The 22,476-nt window shown below is 40.0% G+C and overlaps 1 protein-coding gene across 8 annotated transcripts in view; it reads right to left on the reverse strand.

The window, feature by feature from the left end:
• Window positions 1-22,476, reverse strand: part of WASF3 (WASP family member 3) — a 140,793-nt gene that overhangs the window by 22,207 nt on the left and 96,110 nt on the right. For 7 of the 8 annotated variants that reach the window (XM_037800300.1, XM_037800307.1, XM_037800306.1 and 4 more), the window contains 2 exons: window positions 12,576-12,718; window positions 1,601-1,735 (listed from right to left, as the gene is read on the reverse strand). In XM_037800300.1, the coding sequence (XP_037656228.1) occupies window positions 1,601-1,735; window positions 12,576-12,708 (268 nt within the window). In that variant the 5' untranslated portion in view covers window positions 12,709-12,718. Of the gene's footprint in view, window positions 1-1,600; window positions 1,736-11,986; window positions 12,533-12,575; window positions 12,719-22,476 lie in introns of those variants that run through there. The other variant, XM_037800308.1, reaches the window with a different exon arrangement.

Raw genomic sequence — 22,476 nt, forward strand, 5'->3', positions numbered from 1 at the left:
GGCCAAGAAAAGAAATAAAGTACAATCTTGACTGGAAAGGGATTTTAAAAATATGAAACACTGCAAAATTTCATAACATTTAATCTAAGTTTATCACTAGCATTCCAATTGCAAGAGCCAACAAAGAAACTGAAGGAAGATGAATAAATATCTTCAAAAAATCACTTGTGATACCACTTTGAAAAGCTCATGTTTAATTTCGGATGGTAAGAGTTCCTTATCTGAATAGATGAAACAGCTGTACAAATTTTAATGTTTTAAATAAAAGAAATTTTAAAAATCAGAATAAAAGAGCATGTTTTGAGTAAATACTTGCATGAACTGGTACAAATGTATGACACTGGTAAAAACAGTTAATAAAAGAGTGGCATGTGGGGGGAAATACCTATTGTAAGCTATAGACTAGTTAACAGGAATACCTTGAAATTCCTTCATCAACAGTAACTGGAGTACCACACCAACACCAAGGGTCAATAATAGGGGGAAATAAGGGATATGTGGTGTTTGGGGTTTTCTTTTTTTGTATCTATCTGATAATTTTTTTTGGAGTAATGAAAATGGTCTAAAAGTGAGTATGATGATTGCGCAAGTAAGTGACGATGCTATGAGATACTGACTGTATAATCTGAATGGAATATATGATAAATGAATATATGTCAATAAAATCTGCAAAAAAAAATAAACAGCATGATTTGTGCTTCCTACTTATTGCTGGAATAGTCAGTAAGAATATTCATAATGGATATTACAGCTTCACTGTCCTACATTTTGTTAACTTCTAATTTACTCATTTAATTTTGACTTGTGAAAAAGACACATACACAAGCAAATATATCTTTTAAAAATGAAGAGGGCTGAATGTAATAAATAAGTATGCTTTAAAAAGTAAAACCTTTATTTTTAACCAATACTATAGATTTTTTTTCCATCTAACCTTAGTCTTTTACCCAAAATATGAGAGTGAACTTTGAAGAAAGTATTGTTGAATTGTTGACAGTTTTTAATTTTGTTGACACTCTCACAACTTCAGGTGCATTGTCAAAATGACAGTAAACAACACGGTCAATACTAATGATATTTTAATAAATTTCAGGCCTTCAGAAAATGCTACTTCTGAGAAGCTTAATACAATTTCTGAATCAGCAGAATCATCAAGCTGATCACAGGCCTCCAGCACAAGGAACGTACGGAGGGTGAAGCCGTCACTCTGCAGCCCTCTGAACGTGAGCACATATGATAACCTTCTTCCTAGGCCAAGACTCTGAAGTGAGTCTGTGACTTTTAGGTAAGGACGTGCTTTTAAAATAACCACCAGTGACCTAACTTAGAATTTCGGATACTGAATACATTTGAAGAATCCTTTAAAACAAATACTGTATTTGTAATTCTAAAGAGACTGTGGGGTACGCTGTAGACAATGGCTGAATCTTTTCATCACTAATCAGCCCGATGTTGTATGCATTCCCCCCTTGCTATTCTGGAAAAAGACAAGATGAAATATCAGCACATGACCGAAAGGAAAAAGCAGTCACTACACTGCAATTAATGACCTCGGTCTCGTGGACATCCCTGCGGCTCACTCTTCCATGCAATTACCTACCCTCCTCCACTGTCGAATCCAGCTGGGTGACTTTGACGGCCAGGCGATCAATTCTGTCTTGAAGAGAATTTGCTCTGATGTAGAAGTTGTTAGCCTCATTAAACAACTCACCAAATATGTCTTCGGCATGTTTGCCTGTGGAAGAAAATGAATGGGGAAGTGCTGAAGCTGTCTTCACACATTCTCACCGATGCCTTATTAGTGCCAACACACAGGATTTTGTGCAAATGATGAATAAAACAAAGTTTCACATTCAAAGGCTCTTAGAATTTTCTAAAAGTTATTAGGGATATTCATATAAACATGAAATTGACCCAAAACTGTAGAATTTTAAAATACCCCAGACTGTACAGAATCTTTATTAAATTGATACAGGAATGATCAATTGTTTCCCATTAAATGAAACTTTTGGGAAAACAAAACGAAACAAAACTCTTATTTTGCCATTTTGCATGCTTTAAGTATAAACACAGTCTCAGAAACAAAACTTCACTTTTCATTCCCAAGATAACTCAAGAAATCTTGCTGGTTTTTAAATTTAAGAATTTACCTCAATATTCACAATTGGAAACATTAGGTATCTTATACTGTGACTAATGCTTGCCAATGATTTTACATTTTTCCAGTAAAGATTCAAAAATCTTAGGTATAGACTTCTATCACTCTTTAAAAATTAACATTTTAAATTTTGAGTTAACGATTTCTGTATGGATGACTCTACATTCTTGTGGGTGCTAGATACAACTCCTACTTTTCTTAAAATGTAATTAATAAAGTTTCTGAAAATTTAACAGGCAAGACAGGAATCATATCAGCTAACTTTGAATTTTCAGATCACAACCCAATTCTTTATTCATTCAACAAATATTTAATAACTGCCTATTCCTGGTGTGCAAGGCACACAGGCACCCTCACTTCTCTCATAGAGATACCTATCTCCTCTTTTATATTTGGGTTTTCTATTTATTTATCACTCAAATGAGAAAAAGAAGCTGGGCCTTCCATGAAGAGAACGCAACTGCAGGAAAAATCACCCTACGTTTTTCATAACACTTTGCAGCATATACAGTAAGTGCTTTGTTTCTCTGCCGTGGGGGTTCTCGAAATCGTGACTATGCTACCCAGCACTGGAAATCTGCAAGAGAGGCAGCTCGCACGCCACACTTCTCAAACTGGCTGTGCCTGGAAACACCTGACATCTTACAGAACTAATGCTTTATGAAACCTATTTTCAGAAATGCATGCCCACTCAGCTAGGAGATGGATGTACAAGCGCCATGTTCCAAATGTCTCGCAGGCAAGTCTGTCAGCTGTTTTCCTGAATGTCTGACATGGACAAGATGAAACCAACTAGTTTTTGTTTCTCTACTGTACCATTCATGGCTTTAAAGAAAATATTCCAGAACGACTCCAGAACTCCCATCCCTTCCCTTTCCGCTGTGCAGAAATTGCATTAACAGGGGGCAGCATCTGTCACCAAGAATAATGGGGGTGCCACCAAGAATAATGAAAATAATGCAAAAGATAGACTGGCATTCTCAAAGCACGGCACTGCTGTTGAGAACAATGTACGCTCCACTAGACGCTCTACCAGCTGACAAGGACAAACACCACGTGCCCTCTATCTTCAGTCCTTAACCCCATCTGAAAAACTTCCGCTTCGAAGATTTCGACTTATAAAAAGGAAAATAAAGAACAGCATAATTAATCTTTCGCCAGCTGCCAAAAGCTGACAAGTGACTACACAGAAGAAAATGGAACAACTATATTTTCTGATGAACATGCATACAGTGCTGCAATTACAGTATTCAGTACTGCAAACAGCAACTTATTTGGAAAGTTGAATTTTACTTATTCACTCAATGGCAACTCCATTAATAGCTAAACTAAAATAATTCCGAATTGGATTAAAGACCAGTGAGGTAAGTCAATTTATTCATTCTTTACTGATAAAGGTTCTACTTCTGGATTTATATGTACCATTATGAACTTGTGTCCAAGTAACTGAAGCTAAGATGTATGCCACCAAATTGTCAAAGCAAAAAATAAAGCATGGACTTGCAACTGCATTTCAAAGTAAAGATTTGTTGGAAACAACTGGTGTGTCCGATGTGAGTACTTCCTGTGGAATAAGAAACTGGTCATGACACTGATTACACCTAGTACCTAGACCTCGGGTGCTGAAAACTGTGGTTTTTTATTCTCCAGCAGAAGAACCAGTACCTTGGAAAAATGACTGATTTCAGGGCTGCAGGTGGAGAAGTGCAAAACAATTCTAGAATATCTTGCTTATACTAGGAAAAAAAGAAGTACTCAAGAGTGATGGGGATATGTCAAAAGGACACAGGAGCCAGTGAAGGGGCTCCCCCTGGCCAAACTGGGAAAGATGTAAGCATCCAAATAAACAATAAAAATAATGAACTATAATCCACAGGGCAAAATAAGAATCCATGAGTCCATTCTGATATAAACAAATGAAAAAAATGGATAAGCAGAGAAAGAAGTGAAAGCTCTTACAGGAAAATGCCAACTAATAAATGCAAAAGAAATTATGGCATGAGAAAACTCTCCATTCTGCAACCAACAAATTGTTTCAGGCAAGAATCATTTATGGATGAGAAGACTAGTGGGTAAACACATGATAAGAAGCAAGATATTTACATAGTCTCAAAGTATCTCTCCAGAAAATACTTATTGATTACATAGAGAGAAACAGAAACTTTACATTAGAGAAACCTGCCTAAAAAACTTTACCAAGGGATCAAAGTTAACATCTCCAGGGACGGGACAGGTAGGTGATATGTGCTTCCTGTTACACAGCACTGAGAAGGACCCAGCCTTGCTCTGTGATTCCTGCCAACATCCTAAATCTAATCATGAAGAAACACCAGAAAATCCAAACCAGAAGACATTCGTCAAAATAAATGGCTGGTACCTTTAAAACGTCACAGTCAAAAAGTCAGAGGAAGACTGAGGAACTGTTCCAGATTCAAGCAGACCATAAAGAGAACTGTATATAAACACAGACATATGAATATGGGGTAAGGGAGGGTGGGAGGGGGAAGAGAAGGGAGCCAAGGAGAGAAGAAGGAAGGACAGAGAGAAGAGGCCAGTCTCTGAGAAGAAGAAAAAAATGTGGCAAATGACGGTATGCTAAGCCTCAACCAACACCATTCCTGAAAAGCCTACAGAAAACCCAGGGCTCTACCTAAGACTCTAGTAAAGTTTTACTTGTTGAGTTTATTTTTCAGAAACTTAAAATCTCCAGATTGTCCCTAGGCCAGATAAGCCCTGAAACTTGGAGGTTACAGTCTCTTCCAGAACATCAACCAGTTGCATCCCTGTACCCCATGTCAACACCCCTTTTCAACATGAAGTTAGAATGATCATTGCCCAAATATCCCCAAGGAATGAGAGAACAATCAAGTGAGAGCGAGGAGTTGTAACAGAGAAATTAGGATTCAACAAGTGACTATGACCACAGAATCACTGTATAGATATTTCTTTTGAGTTTCTAGTATATTAGAACAGTCAGAAGGAAACATCTGAAATAGTGGAACAGTAACCCATACTATTCTTTGAAATTTGCTCTATAACTACTTGTCAAACTGTACTTTGAAATTTGTCACTTTTCTGTGTATACGCTGTATTTCACAATAAAAAATGTTTTAAAAATGTGGTATAATATCTGGGAAATCTGGGTGAAGGTTTATGGAAATTCAAAATAAAAAGTTAAAAAAAAAAAAAAAAGCCTTTATTACAGGGTCTGTAATAAAACCCAGTGGCTACTGACTTATATAAAATAACAAGCCATACGTTGTGTGGTTTTTTTTTTCTTGTTAAGATTTGACTTTCTAGTATGAAAGCAATCCATACTTATTCTAGAAAATTTAGAAGTACAGAAAAGTAAGAAATTGGAAAAAATGGTTCAAAGACATCTACTGCTAACATTCTGATGTATGTATTTTGTCTTTGATCTGTTTACAAGACTGTATAAAAGTCAAAAGACGTAAGTATATATCCTGATTCTCTGAAACGTCTTTGTGAAGATAAAAGAGTACTACATGGTAGAAACTTTGGAAAACCCAGAAAAATTAAAAGTAAAAATCCACCCAGAGTTGACTAGAGTACACAGTTAACTGTACTTCTTCATGGTACTCTTTCCAAGACTGTTGTAAGAACTAACACGATCGATGTTCATTATTAAGCATGTTCGTCTTATGCAGCAAACGCTTGTCAGGCAGTCACCATGTGCCAGGAGCTGTGCAGCTGCTGAAGGGACGCAGCAGTGAACACAGCCCAAAGCCCTGCTCCTGTGAAGTTTATACTATGGTTGGGAGAAACAGACAATACACAAATGTGTCAGCTGGTGAGAAGTGCTATGAAGAAAAATAACACAGTAACAGAACGGAGAATGGTAGGAGATGCCTGGTCAAGAAAGGCGCCTAGACCAGGTGAGGTTTAGGCACCTTACCAGACAAACGGACTGCAGTGGGACAGGGAACCATACAACATGTGGGGAAAGAACCTTCCAGGGGGAACGCAGCCTGTGTGGGCAACGTCAAGGAGGCCAATGTGGCTGGAACCCAGTTAGCGACAGGAAAAGTGGTAGAAAGGAGAGAGAAACAGATCTCCTCCACTTTGAGGGGGTGTGTGGCCAGAGTGGCAGCAGGGAGATCAGTGAGGAGGCTGTCGCTGAGCAGCTGAGAACGGATGGAGGCTGGGACTACAGTAGAAGCAGGAATGTTCTAACAGGTGAGTAGATGTGGTGTAGACTTTGCTAACAGGTATAGGTTTACATAGACTTTGAAGATGGCCGACCTCACTTGCTAAAAGGTACAGATGAGGTATAGACTTCGAATATGGTCGTTCTTGTTTGCTATTGGATTGCATGTTTGGTACAAAAGATGAGAGAAATCAAAAGCAATTCGAAGAGTAGTATTCTCATTTGCAATGACAGAAAAAGAGGATTGGGGAAGAGAGGAGAAAGAAATCTTAAATTCAGTTTTAGACATGTTGAGCCAGGATGCATATTAGAAATCCAAATGAAGACATAGAACAGGCAGTTGGATATACAAGTTTGAAGTCTAGGGAAGAAGTTAGAACTAAGGACATAACTTTGGAAGTCATCAGCATAAAGATGGTATTTCAAAGCATGGGACAGATCGCCTAGTAAATGGGTATAGCAGAGGAGTTTCAATGACCGAGTCTTGGAGCATTCCAACATGCATAGACATGTACTTGTGATCTATTTCCTTTATAGATTGTCTTTTATTTCCCCTTCTCTAAAAAAAATACCATCCCATTTGGAAAAAATGTTTTCTATCAAATGTATACAAGAGATCTATTCCATGCATGCCTTCAAAATATTTAAATCTCTATTCTAAGCAGAACTGCACTTGTATAATCAATTAATACAACTCCAAATTTCAGATCCGATTACTAAAAGCAAATATCCTAGAGTGCAAGCCTTTAATGACGTATTTTTATAAAAATTCAGCATTTGGTTTGATATGAAGCACAACATGCATCTTAATGAGTATTAATATAAATATTAATCACTTAATAAAAATCTCTGAGAAGAAAACAAACTTCCTTCCTCATTAATGGAATTACCCCAAACTTGGAAATGAAGGGGAGAACAGAAGATTTTCTCATGATTAAAAGTAAGGGAGGCATATTTAAACTTAATGGAGTCACAAAATCTACTTTTTGTGAAGACTACATTAATTCTTTATGAGGAAGTTTAATGACTCTTAAGACAGGAGAAAGTTTTTTAAAAAAATGACCAGAAATGTATGTAGCAATTTCCTACAAGAATTTATAATAGTGGACCCACAAAAGAAACAACCTATATGTCCAACAATAGGAAAATGATAAGTTATTGGTATATCAATATACTAGAATGCCATTCAACTATTGAAAAATGTCTTAGAAGAGATGACAAAGAAATATGTTTACTACGTATTAATGAGTATAGGCTACAAAACAATATATACAGTGAGATACCATTATTACAAAGAATACACAAAGCATCCCTGATTTTCTCTGATTAATGAAATTTTCATAGTTTTTCTCCTTTGTGTTTTCCTTTGCTAAGTTTTCTATATCATCCTATTATTACCATCAAATATAATCAATATAATCAGTAACCACGTGGGGAAAAGGGTGATGCACTAACCTCTTTCTTTCTGACATCTTGGGGCACTCTTATGAGGGAAAGGGGAAGAAAGCTATTATCACAAGAACGAAGAGCAAAGCAGCAGTGGAAATGAGAAATTAAAAAAGACTTCTGTTATCTTTAGTGAAACTGCCCTATGCTGCCATCTCCTTTTTGAAGCAAATTACATTAAAATTACATTATAATATCAGTAGGGACTTGATTGCATGATACTGCAATTTTAATTGAGCAACTAGCTGATAGGAGCAAGAGCACTTGGATTATTAATCAAGGAAAATGATGAAAAAGCACTCCTGATTTAATGTTAATTGCTGCATCAAAGCGTCATTATTTGAAAAAAGAAATCAATACTCCCTAGCTGGAAAGAAAACCAAGTAATACGTCCTTAACCAAAACTGTTTTAGCAAGTAGCCTTACTCCCCCGGATCACTCATTAGAAGTCAGTGACACTCAAAAAGCAACAACAAAAACCCCTGAAAATTACTAAAGACCCTAATTTTTAATTTTACTGGATTAAGTTTTGAAAAAATTTTGATACTTTTTCTTTCACTGTAAAGCTGCTCATGTTACAAATCTCCTCTTTCCTTTCTGTGACTGCTTCTTAAACCCAATACAAACGATCAATGCATTCTCACCGAAAAGCTTTCCATTTCCTAAAAACAAACAAACAAAAAACAGATAAAATCTAATGCTGACAAAACTTCTGGCCTTTGATGAGAAGTCTAATTTGAATGTGATGGGGGAATGGCAGTTGGTACAAACCTATTCATTTCCCAAAGGTTCTGCAGAGTTGTGGAGGGTTCCGAGGTCCATTTGGGACCCAGGCCCAGATTCCTGCACTGCTTTATGCCAAGTCATTTACATCCTCATACCCTGAACTGTCCCCTGGGGCATGATGAGAATCTGGTAAAGCAAGGCCTCAATTTCTAGTCTTCCTTTTTCAAAAAGACCAAAGAAATCCCTTCTGGACTCCTGGCCTGCTTCTCCTGCCCTCGGCACACCTGAGAGTCACGGTAGCTCTCCCTGGGGCAGGTGTGCGCTGCTCAGGCAGGTGTGGCCCGTCTGGGGTCAGGGCGGGGGCAATTCTAGGTGAGCCCTTTAAGTTCCCACTGGGGTTCTCTGGGACCACATTTGACAAGGTCTGGCCTCCCGGATGGTTTGCTTATGGAAAGTTCACACAGCTGTCCTCATCTCTACCTGAAAAAGAGTTTCTGACATGGGGCGTGGAGGCGGGAAGTGGTGGTGGGGGAAGGGAGTGAGAACAGGATTAGCACGGCCCATGCTGCTTTGAACACACCTAATGATTCGCAAAGGAATTTTTTTTTTTTTTTAAAGATTCAGTTTTGGCTCTATTATAGGAATTAATACTAAACAAAAAAACTTTTAATATGACAGATCCATGTACTTCTAAAACTTCACTTAAAAAATTTGACCAATGCTTACAAAATTAGAAAATAACATAAAACATTCTTTAAATTCTACACTTTTCCTAATTTCAGAGGCTAACAAATTGCATCTTTCCTTGTCTCCTATAATGTATTTATAGCCACTGGGAAACCACACAAAATCTGAAGATTTACCCAAAAATGTCACTGTTACTTCTTAAGTTCTAGAGTTTTCTGTAGCATCTCTGTCTTCCTATTTTATGACCACATTGAGGCAAAGTATATATGTTTTTAACTTCCAATTACAACACCAAATTGATTCTATTTGCTGCATGTGGTATCTACAGGGGTACACAGTGAATAAATACTAATAAATAAATTATGAGGATTCAATAAGTTGCCATTCTACCACCAATTAACAATCGATCTCTCACTCACTCCTCTGTGTGAGGCTCCCTGGGCTGCAAGCTCCGGATGCACTCAAGAAGCTTCAAGCAAGAAAACACCGAGAGTGGGGCTGGAAGGCCACGCTGGGCACTGCTGGGGACCAGCTGCTCGCTCCATCCTGCTGGGCCTCCTGGTCTCTCACATTAGGGTCCTGCCTCCCTCTGCCACTGACTTCCTCTCCTTTCTCTGAGCTCTGCCCCCTCCACAACTCTGACTGGCAGGCAGCAACCATGGCCCAGAGCAGGAGGCCCCGTGGGAAACTAGCAAACTCACTGTACTTAATTCAGATGCTCTGGAAGAATCTGGCTGACCCAGCTCATCCTTTCCACTCCAGACACACGGGTATTTCATTTAACACTCACATCTCAGGCTGCATATTCAAATCACAATACGGGGTGAGGACTGGCATCACGTACTAGAATTCCATAGCGATTTTATCCTAGAGCCAGGGTTGAGAGCCATGGAGCCAGCCTAACTGTGGACTGACAGTTTTTGAAGCAGGTACCCATTCCTGGTTCAGTCATGAAACAGGGGTAGATTATGTGGCTCAAATGTAATTGAGGCTACAGCAGTGTATCAGTTTCCTATTGCTGCCCTAACAATGAAGACAACCTAGTGGCTTAAAATACAAATTTAAATACAAATTTATTATCTTACAGTTCTGGAGATGAGAAGTCTAAATTAGGCTAAACTCAAGGTGTTGGCAAGGCTGTGTTCCTTCCGGAGACCCTGGGGGAGAATCTGTTTCCCTGCCATGTCCAGCTGCCCGCTTTCCTTGGCTCACAGCCCCTTCCTCCAGCCTCAGAGTAAGCTCTGGCCAACTGAGTCATTTCTCACCTCCCGTCACTCTACCGTGGACTTGTCCACCTCCCTCTTCCAGGTTTAAAGGACCCACTGATTACACTGGGCTCACCCGAATAATCCAGGATAAGCTTCTCGAAAAGTCAGCTGATGAGCAACCTTAAGTCCCCGTTGCCACGTAACAACACAACAAGAATCAGGACAGGGACGTGATGGGGGAGAGGAGCACATGTGGATTACATCGGACGCAATGTAACTGCGTGGATGACTCCATCCATGAGAGACTGGACAAGCTAGCACCATGAACACACAAACACAATACGACACTGAGCATTACAGCTTGACAGGCAGCTTGTAACTGAAATTTTAACCGTTTATGTTGGTTTTCGGCACTTACAGATTATGCCAATAGACGTTTTGACTATAAAAACAACAGACTAAAGTGTTTTTACAGAAATATATGAATACAAACAGGGACATTTTTACCCTTCAATAACTTACAAGGTATTTTCCTGTAATCACCTGCATTTTTATATTTTACCAATGACCACTACCAAAATTCAATTGTAATTAGTTTAGATTCCAGAAGAAACCTATTTTGAAAGACATTTAAAGTAATATCCAAGTTACTTTACCTTAGTCAGTGATTATAGATACATTAAAAATATATCAATATAATACAGTATACTTCTTTAAATGAAAAATATAGTTATCAATGATGAATCTTATATAATATAAATAAAAGTATTTGAGTTTTTTAAAAAACATCCTCCTACATTTGAGGCTACCAGTATGTGAAACTTCATGGAAGATTTTCTAGTTATGAAGTTTCTGAAGAATTTAACTGTGAAAACCTGTCACCCACAGTACAACGTACACCATCTAAACTGAAAAGGAGTGGCATAAATGTAAAAGTTAGGGAAAAATAATCCAACTTGAAAAATATTTGACAGAAAAAGCACTTTCATGCATATTTGAGGCTTAAAAAATGGAACATTCCTTGGGTATTTAATATTAATGTTCAAAATTAGAATAGAAAGTCTTGTTTTCTGTACACTTGTATTTGCCATAAATCTTACATAAACATACAAGACACTATGCATATTTAACAAACAGCTAACCTGTTAGCCTCAGTTTGGAAATCAATACCTGCATTTTAAGTTATAAAATTTTTAGCAAATTTGGCAAATTTCACTGCTGTTTGGTTTTATTCTGTTTCATTTTGATTATCATTCAATCGACAAATATTTATTGAGAATTTACTATGTCCCAGGCATATTCCAGGTGTTAACTAGTGTTCAATCTGTTAGTACATTTACAAAAAATAGTAATTAGTTCATTTCGATTTTAACAAAACAATTTAGTAAAGTTAAAAATTCACCAATTATTTTATCTTTATTTTAATAAGCTTTTAAACAAAATGAAGACTGTAATTAGCCTATACATGTTTGGTTTTATGTAATACTTTGTGAATTGGTCAATGTTAGTATTTTACTTTGCTAGGCTGCTGACAGCAGATACCACGAAATGTGCTGACTTTAACAAATGGAATTTATTAGTTTATAGGCTTACAGTTTTGAGGCTGAGAAAAATGTCCAAATCAAGCCACCATCAGGAGAAGCCTTCTTCTCAGAGACAGCTGCCGGCGATCCTTGGCTGCTCCACCACCTGGCCGGGCACATGGCGCCATCTGCTGGTCTCTCCCTGCTCTTCCAGGTTTTGATGCTTTCAGCTCCTTGCTGCCTGTGGCTTTGTCTCTCTCTCTCTCTGAATTTCCTTCTCTCATGAAGGACTTCAGCAAGAGGATTAAGACCCACCCTGCACCACGTCTTAACTGAAGCAGCCTCATCAAAAGGTCCTACTTACAATAGGTCCACACCCACAAGAATGGAGTAGCTTTAAGAACATTGTTTTCTGGGGTACATACAGCTCCAAACCACCACAGTTAGCGTTAATTCTTAATCAAATAAAATTAGGCATTGTAAGACCTGAGACGGTGCAAACAGTTAATTTCACATTGCGGGAGGCGGTTACTTCAAAGTCGTGGTCTCTTCTTTCGACAACTGTGTAACTAATGAACTGCTATCAATTCTCTATTTCTGAAATGAATAATGTCACCAGCAACCTGGAAAAAAGGTGTTCCGGAACCGAGATGACTTACTCAGGCTGCTTAGCTGGCGTATGATGGCGGCGAGGGTGCTGTTGGTGACGCACTCGAGTTCGCTAGTGATCCCTTCCGGCAGGGCCCCGCGGCACAGGTGCCGGGGTTCAATGCTCCGCTTCACCAGGGGCATGGCTCAGCACCTGGAGAGAAAGAAGACACCGTTCACGTCTCGGCAAGTCTGGAGATCTCATTCCCTGGAGAAGTGACTCCTGCCCCAGCAACATTCACTATCCTATCATTTGTACATGTGAGGATCAGCTAGATGTACAACAAAGATTAAGTTGCATAAATACATTTTATAGATCTCAAGGATGTATATATACTACAATCCTACTTTTACAGAAACCCTTTTATGAGGTTTCCAGTTACACATGACAAATTGAAGACACGCATTTTTACCTTCCCTCCTTCTCCACGAAAATGACAATTAAGAGATAGAAAAGGCATAAGCCCACAAGTACTAAGAATAGGAAAAATATACAACAGCCACAAAATTGTGAACAGAGCCTAAGCCAAATTAAAATAAAGAACAGGCCACAAACTAAACTGAAAACAGAGAGAAGAAATAAGACAATCTGTGCCCAAGAACATCCCTACCACACGGGCTAAGAAACAGGAAGCACCGGGTATCCATGAGAGAGCGGATGTTTCCTAAGACAGCAGGAGGACAGGCTTTTTCTTAAACACGGAAATGTTTTTATTTTTTTTTTCAAACAGCTGTTTTAGAATTTTGAGTAAGATACAGCTTTTAGGAGGTGCTAATTGTGAATTACTAATGATGTTTCTTTAGCATTACCTTTATGCACAAAGGAGAACACACTATTTAATGTTAGTTTTCTTCTTTCACAAGGTTCTCAGAATATATTGCTACTGATGACTGTATCTTTTCATCAGATTTAAACCCTGATTAGCAAGAGACTCCAAATAGACCATATCGGGTATTTTGTAATTGGTTGTCTTACAAGTAACATTCATATGTACAATTATTAAATCAAACTGGGCCATAGCACAGAACTGAGTTTAGATTTTCCTGGCCATATCCTAAACTTAGTTGAGCATCTAATTTGCTTTGAAATTCTTTGATTGAGTCCACTGTACAAACTGGATCAACTGATTATTTTCTATATTATGATTGATCCTGGTAGGGTATGAATCAGAGACTTTCTAAGTCTGGTGGATTACGCTTGTATAAAACAAGAGGCAACAAATTTTAGCAGCATGTGAGAAAAGGACTTTTTTTTTTTTTCATTTAATTTTGCTAAAAATTTTAAATAATTCATTAAGTTGCTCATTATTGTTACAGTGTCTGTCTGGAACAAGAGACATGATTGTCTCATTTTATTCTGTATGGGTAAGCCCAATCTAAGACTATATAAGTTTACCACCTTTAAACCTTATCTCTTACACCATCAAAGTCCATTGGACCCAGCTTCCGTTTTTTTTTGTTTTTTTTTCCTGAGATTTTTTTTAATTCAGTTTTATTGAGATATATTCATATATCATACAATCAACCATGGTATACAATCGACTGTTCACAGTACCATCATATAGCTGTGCATTCATCACCCCAATCTAATTTTTTTTAATTTTATTTTGAAATAAATTCAAACTTACAGGAACAGTTGCAAAAACAATACAAACCCCATACATAGAACTCCAGCATACCCCGACCCCCCTCTGACAATACCCCGATCCACCAACTTTAATATCCTGTCACATCACCATTTCTTTATTTCCCTCCCTCCCTCCCTCCCTCCCTATCATCCATCATCTATTGCTCTGTCTTCTGAACATGAGAGCAAGCTGCACACATCCTTGAACAAACAATATAATTCATATATACATTTCCCATGAACAAGAACATTCCTTTATGCAATCACATTAAGCGCAGCTAAGAAGTTCAAGAAATTCAACATTGATACAAAGCTTACATACTATATTTCCTTTTTTTCCTTATGTCCCAACTGTGTCCCTTTGAGCCTCCTCTCCTCCATCCTCAGATCCCATCCAGGATCACCCTTGGCATTTAATTGTTATTATCTATTTACTTTTTTTTTTTTTTTTTTCACTTGTGGAAACATATATATAGCCTAAATCTTCCCATTCCAACCCCTCCCCCTAGCATTCCATTAGTGGGATTAATCACATTTAGAATATTGCAATGCTATCATTTTCCCACCATCCATTACTAGAAATTTCCCTTCACCCCAAACAGCAACCCTACACTCATTTCTTAACTCCCCATTGCCCCTTCCCCCACTTCTCATAACCCATACTCTACTTTTCATCTCTATGGTCATATTCTCTGATACTTTCTTTGTGTTTACCATGGGGCTTAAATTTAACATCTTAAATCTATAACAATCTTGTTTTTCTTTGATACCAACTTAACTTCAATAGGACACATAAACTATGTTCCTATATTCCTCCATTCCCCCACCCTTACGTAGTTCTTGTCAAAAATTACATATTTTACAATGCATCCAATACCACTGATTTATCATTACAGTTTATGTATTTTAGATCCTGTAAGACGTAAACAGTGGAGTTACAAATCAAAAATACAGTAGTACTGGTATTTATATTTACCATGTGATCTTTACCGGAAATCTTTATTTCTTCATGTGGTTTCAGTCAACTGTTTAGTGTCCCTTCCTTTCAGCCTACACAATGCCCTTTAGCATTTCTTATAGGACTGATCTACGGATGATGAAGTCCCTCAGCTTTTGATTATCCCGGAATGTTTTTAACCTCCAGGTATTTGTGAATTTTCTAAGTCTCTGATCGTTATTGACTTCTATTTGTATTCCACTGTGGTCAGAGAATATGCTTTGAATAAATTCAATTTTTTTAAATTTATTGAGGCTTGTTTTATTTCCCAGAATATGCTCTATTCTGGAGAAAGAGCCATGATCACTAGAAAAGAATGTGTCCTGGTGATTTGGGATGTAATGTTCTATATATGTCTGTTTAATTTCTCTATAACTCTCTCTCCTTTCTTTGTTTCTCTGTCAGTAGAGCTCCCTTTAGTATCTGAAGTAGCGCAGGACTTCTATTAGCAAAATCTCTCAGCATTTGTTTGTGAAATATTTAAGCTCTCCTTCAAATCTGAAGGACAGCTTTGCTGGAAAAAGTATTCTTGGTTGGAAATTTTTCTCTCTCAGAATTTTAAATATGTCATGCCACTGCCTTCTCGCCTCCATGGTGGCAGCTGAGTAGTCACTACTTAGTCTGATGTTGTTTCCTTTGTATGTGGTGAATTGCTTTTCTCTTGCTGCTTTCAGAGCTTGCTCCTTTTCTTCAGTATTTGATAGTCTGATCAGAATATGTCTTGGAGTGATTTATTTGGATTTATTCTATTTGGAATTTGCTGGGCATTTGTGCTTTGTGTATTAATATTGCGTAGAAGGTTTGGGAAGTTTTCCCCAACAATTTCTTTGAATACTCTTTCTAGACCTTTTCTCTTCCCCTTCTGGGACACCAATGAGTCTCAAATTTGGACATTTTATTTTATCTATCATATCCCTGAGATCCACTTCAATTTTTTCCCCATTCTTTCTTTTGTTCTTTCATTTTCTGTCCTGTAAGCCTCAAGGACGCTGAGTCGTTGTTCAGCTTCCTCTAGTCTTGTATATGAGTATCCACAATCTTTTTAATTTGGTCAACAATTTCTTTTATTTCCATAAGACCATCTGTTTTTTTATTTACTCTCACAAGTTCTTCTCTATGCTCTTCTAGGGTCTTGTTCATGTCCTATATATCCTGTGCCATGCTCTTCTTCATGTCCTTTATATCTTGTTCCATGCTCTCATTGTTTGTCTTTAGTTCTTTGATTAATTGCTCCAAGTAGTGTGTCTCCTCTGATCTTCTGATTTGGGTGTTTGGGTTCTCCAAATCGTCTGGTTTTATCACATGCTTTAAAATTTTCTGTTGTTTTTGGCCTCTTGGCATTTGCTTTACTTGATAGGGTTCTTTCTGGATATGAAAAACACCAATCTCTAATCTGTCAGATCTACAGCTTGGTGGTGTACACTTTCTCTAACTAACCAGCAGGTGGCATCCGCGAGTCACCTATTCCTCTCAAGTCCGTTCTCCCCAACTTTGTCTTTGTGGTTGTGTGGGGGTCTCATTCTTGTGGGGTTCAATCGATGCATCAAGTTTGGGTGTGTTGTTGTTGCTGTCCACCCTGAACGTGGGGTGTGTGTCTGAGCGGTTAGGAAGGCAGGGCAGCTTTAATAATCAAACCTCCCAGATGTTCCCGGAGATTTAAGGCTGCTGTGAGAGTCTAAACCTTCATTTCAGTCTCGCCAGATTGTCTCTGCTGCTGACCCACAAATCCTTGGCATTGGTGTAGAGTCCCTGGGATTTCCAAGCAGGGCCCCCTTCCCAGCCATGCTCTTCCAGGACCTCTGCTGAGGGAAGGCTGTGACACGTCACAAGTGCATGCTGGCCCTCCAGGGAAGCCCTGGGCCGCTGGGCCATGCAGGGGCGTTCTCAGTCTGCTATAAAGATGGTTGAATGGGGCGTGTTAATTTCCCCCTTTACGCACAGCTCCACCTTCCCAGCTCTGGGACAATTAGCTGTGGCTGCACTAAGGGCCACTGTACACGCCCGATATTGTGGTGTGTGCGCGGTGCTGCAGGAAACACTCCCTGTCACACTGGGACCCTTGGTGTGGCTCTGGGCTGTGGCTCCGGCCCCGGGCAGGAGCATCCCCAACCCGCCAGGAAAATGGCTGCAAGGGGAGCGGTTTCTTTCTCCTTTTGGCTAACCTCTGCCCTCCCCACTCCGAGACAATTAGTAGCGGGTGCAGGAAGGGCTACCTTCCACGCCAGATATTCAGGCGTTCACAAGGCCTGTTCCTGCCGCGCTTCACTGCACGGTTCTCACCGCCCTATCCGCAGCCGCTCCCGGGTTTTTTTTAAAAAAAAACGAACTAGTCTGTCTCCAAACACCAAACCAGTGTTTTCCCACACCGCAGAGAGGCCGCCGGACTTTCAGCTGGCTCACTCACTCGTTTCAGAATGCAGAGTCCCGGTTTCACCAAATACACGGTCCCCGTGGATTTAGCAGACCTTGTCCAGCTGGTGCATCGCTGGAACTGGTGTTCTGGGTCACTTTCTGGCTTTTATCTAGTATTTTTCAAGGAGGTGTTTTTTTGCCCTGTCTCACCTAGCCACCATCTTAGGTTCTCTCACTCCAATCCATTTTTAAACATTTTCCTTACACCAGAAAAAGCAAATATAAGAATAAAAAATAAAAGAAAAAGAACACCAAATCATCCCCCCCATCCCACCCTATTTTTCATTTAGTTTTTTGTCCCCATTTTTCTACTCATTCATCCATACACTGCATAAAGGGAGTGCGATCCACAGGGTTTTCACAATCACACAGTCACCCCTTGTAAGCTACATTGCTATACAATCTGCTTCAAGAGTCAAGGCTACTGGGTTGCAGTTTGATAGTTTCAGGTATTTACTTCTAGCTATTCCAACACATTAAAACCTAAAAAGGGTTATCTATATAGTGCATAAGAATGTTCACAAGAGTGACTTCTCAACTCCATTTGAAATTTCTCAGCCACTGGAGCTTTATTTCGTTTCATTTCATATCCCCCTTTTGGGCAAAAGATGTTCTTAATCCCACGGTGTCGGGTCCAGATTCTCCCCGGGAGTCATATCCTGCATTGCCAGGGAAATTTACACCCCTGGGAGTCTGGTCCCATGTAGAGGGGAGGGCAGTGAGTTCACCTGCTGAAGTGGCTTAGCCAGAAAGAGAGGGCCACATCTGAGCAACAAAGAGGCATTCAGGAGGAGACACTTAGGCAGAATTATAAGCAGGTTTAGCCTCTTCTTTGCAGGAACCAGTTCCATAAGGGCAAGCTCCAAGACAGAGGGCTCGGTATACCAAACTGTCAATCCTCCATGGTTGTGAGAATATCAACAAAGGAGGACAGGCTTTTAAAAATCCATTCCCTCTCACTTCCTGGGCTGCCCAGCCTCTCTGGATAAGGTGAGTTACAGAATCTATAAGACAGTGAAGGATAAATGTAGGAAACTCACTGAAAACAGGGGTATTAAATCGAAGTCTATGTCATATGGTGAGATTGATTCCACCCCACCCCCACGTACACCCCCCCCCCCCCATCCAGGTCCCTTCCCCACCTGGCCCCTGAATGCTGGAAGCCTGGTTTGTACCCCCCAGCCAAGGAGACCAGAGCATTCCTTCCTGGGGAAAATGACGCCAATTTCGAAGAGAAAAGAGTTACAGACATTGACACTTCCCCCTACTGAAATTGCCAGGAGTTCACCCCATGCAAGACCTGTCATAACCCCTGCCAAGGGCACTTCTTCCAAACTGCTTTTAGTGCCTTATTCTTAAATAGGAACAGATAGTCAAGGAACACCAGGCACTTCAGGACAGCCTTCCCCTCCTGGAAGTTCCTTTTGCTTCCCTCCTCTAAGAGTACATTATAAATAAAAATACAAATAAATAAAATAAAATCTCTACGTTGTACTTTTGAAGAGGTATGAAGAATTCCAAACCTGCTACTTACACAGCAAACCTCCTACCCATACAACACCAGAAAATCCAATGTCTAGGCTATTTTGGCATTTTGACAGGATTATCATAGTGCCAAACTTGTTTCAGCCAACTCATAGGCTACCATTTTAGATAAGAGTGTGTCCTTGAGAATAAGAAACACCTAAATTTGAATCTCAGCTGTACTGTTAACGAGAGTGTGACCTCATGGCAAATCAGAGAACTTTTCTAAGCCTCAGTCTTTTCTTCTACAAAAGAAAGTTGGTATCATCTCTCCCCAAGGGCTGTTATTCAATAACACTTCATGCAGCGCCGGCTGTATGCCAGACGCAGTGCTGAGCTCTGGGGCTATCACAGTGGTGCTGGAGGATGCTGGAGATTGGTTCATCCAGCACCCCATTTCCAGCCACCTTCTCCCTGGCCTGCCTGGCTTCAGAGCCAGCAAAGCATGATACTCAATGTCTTGTCTTTCCTGCTTTAGTGCTAAGAGTGGTTGTGGGACACGGTTCTGGTCCATGAGGTATCAGCGGAAATCCCTGGAAGAGCTTCTTTCGCCAAACAAAAGGACAAAGCCTTGCAAGAAGAAATCTCGGCATTTCTTGGTTCTTCCCTCACTTCCTGCCTGTGGTGCAGGCAGGGGGCACGAAGAGTGGCACACCAAGGATGGTGGGGCACAACGGAACATCGAGCCACGGACCTTGACGGTGTTTGCTGGCAGTCAGACCAGCCCCACAGGGCCTCCTCCAGGGCTCTCATTATGTGAAGCAAACAGCCTGTTTGTTTAAACCTCTGCAGTTGGGTTTTCTGTTGCTTAAAATAAAACTTATTTCCAGCTGACACCACGACCAAATGGTATACTGTACGTAAAGAACCTGGAATGTGGTGAGCATATAATAAACCTTTTGTTCCTTCCTCCTTTCTTCACAACCTTTTTTTCTTCATTCATTCAACATTTACTGAACACCTCCTCACATACCAGGCAGCGTGCGAGATGAGAAGGACTCAGTGGTGGGTGAAAACAGACCAGGTCCCTCCCCGAAGGGAACTTTATTCTAGAGGGGAGGACAGACTGATCAAGTCACACGTTAATAGTGCACCGTCCAGCCATGGTCAGTGCAATTGGGAGGGACGTGTGGGGTTGGGGGCGGGAGGGGGTGGTGGTCTGTCTGAGGGGTCGCGGGCAGCTTCTGTGTGGACGTGACGAGTGAACTGAAATCTGAAGGATGAGTAAGGGTTAGCACACAAAAGGTCCTGTGGCAGAGGGAACATGGAGAAGGAACCAGAGGAGGGCAAACGTGGATGACACAAGGGAAAAGTTCGCTGCATGAGTCAATGACCATATTTCAGAGCCAAACACTGCCCCATCCAGTCACTTGAGGGGCACTGCCTGCTATGGCACCTAGTTCACCTCTCTGTGCCTCAGTTTCCTTCCCCGTAAACAGGGATAAAAACAGTACTTACCTCACCAAGAGAGGATTCAGTGAGTTACTACATACACAAATCACTTAGAACAGCACCTGCATATATCATAAGCACTCAATAAAGGTGGCTAAGTGTATAAATTTTATTACAAAAATAAAAATAAGAACAGTTCACTGATTGAAGACCTAACCACAGAAAATAGCAATATTTACATAAAAATTATATAAAGGAAAAGGTAAGCTCCCATGGAGTGCTAAAATACAAAAATTCTAGATATACAGGTCTCTGAGCAAAAATGTAAAAGACTTATTGTGAGTCGCTATTTCTTTCTGGGAGAATCAATTCGAACAGGATGATAACTGCTTCATTTCCTAGGCTCTTTAAAGCAAATACCACGAAATGGCTCGGCTTGAACACTGGGAATTTATTAGCTTACAGATTTGAGGCCGAGAAAATGTCCAGATCAAGGTGTCATCAGTGTGATGCTTTCTTCCTGAAGCCTGGCTGCCAGAGATCCTCAGCTCCTCTGCCACATGGCAAGGCACATGGCAGCATCTGCTGGTCTCCCCCTTCTCTTCTGGGTTTCATTGTTTCCAGCTTCTGGCTTCTGTACCACCACCCTCCCCCCCCGACTCATTCCATTTGTAAAGGACTCTAGAAAAAGGACTAAGACCCATCCTGAATTAGGTGGCCACACCTTAACTGAAGTAGCCTCATCAAAAGGTCTTACCTACTTAGAATAGGATCACACCCAAAGGAATGGATTAGATTGAAGAACATGTTTTTGGGGGGCACATACAGCTTCAAACCACCACAGTAACATCACACCAAAATAAACTGGAAAACTAGACTTCCTCGTAGCCGCTGTATATTATATATACATTATAAGCGTAATTTTAGTTTGCTTCCATTCCCTTACTTGTTATCTTATGTTTTACAACACTGCTATAATAGGTAACAATCTTTTTGTCCCAGCTGGTTTTCTGTCAGCTCTCACAGTCCGTCTGTTTAGCTTAGTCTCTTCACCCATCATCTTATGCTAACTGAACTATTCGCCACACAGCTGTAAACTGTAACCTACTGCTTACCCCAGCTCTTGCCAGTCTTCAGGCCTGGGCTTACACACTTCCAGTTAACCACAACCAATCAATCAGTATCTGCCAGTGTTACTCTCTCCACCTCCTTTTGTCTAAATCCCATAAAAACTATAAACCCTTTGACTTGGCAACACAGATCTCGGCTTGCTCCAGGCTCCTTACAGGCAGCCGTGCAGTAAACCTCTTTCTCTCTTTGAAACCCTGGTGTCACAGAATTGATCCCTGTGCACATCGGGCAGCGAGCCCATTTTTTTCTGGCAACGCTCACAAGGGGAAGAATAAGAAAAACCATTAATAAAACTTAATGAAAGCATAAAATGTGGGAAAGAAAATACCGAAAACTGATCAGCAGGGATCAACTAATTCCGTAAGAACTAGAAGGAAATTAAGCAACAAAAAAGATGATGTTTATAAAGAGGCACATAGCTATAAGGGGAGAGAGGGGGGAGGGGGCAGCAAAAGCTTCCAAAGATAATGAAACTAAGCTAATGAAGCAAATTCACTACAAGAATCTGAATTCATCAGCAGCTGACTTATCATGCTGCTTTGTGAAACTGGCCCAAGCATGAATTCCCTTTTAAGAAATTTCTCAAAAGAGTAATTTCTAAAAGCCTTTGGCTATATTAAATGACAGTTTTGGACGGGCAAATGATGTGGGGTTCTGAACCAGGACTATGTACGTAATGTTCTCCTCTTCCACGTTCATTTTGTATTTATTTATTCGGGATGAAATGTCACTCTGTTTTACTTTGCTGAAGTTGCCAAAATGCAATATACCAAAAATGGGTTGGCTTACAATGGGGATGTATTAACTTATAAGTTTATAGTCCTGAGGC

This window comes from Choloepus didactylus, chromosome 12 (genome assembly GCF_015220235.1).
Source record: "Choloepus didactylus isolate mChoDid1 chromosome 12, mChoDid1.pri, whole genome shotgun sequence".
Classification (NCBI taxonomy): domain Eukaryota; kingdom Metazoa; phylum Chordata; class Mammalia; order Pilosa; family Megalonychidae; genus Choloepus; species Choloepus didactylus.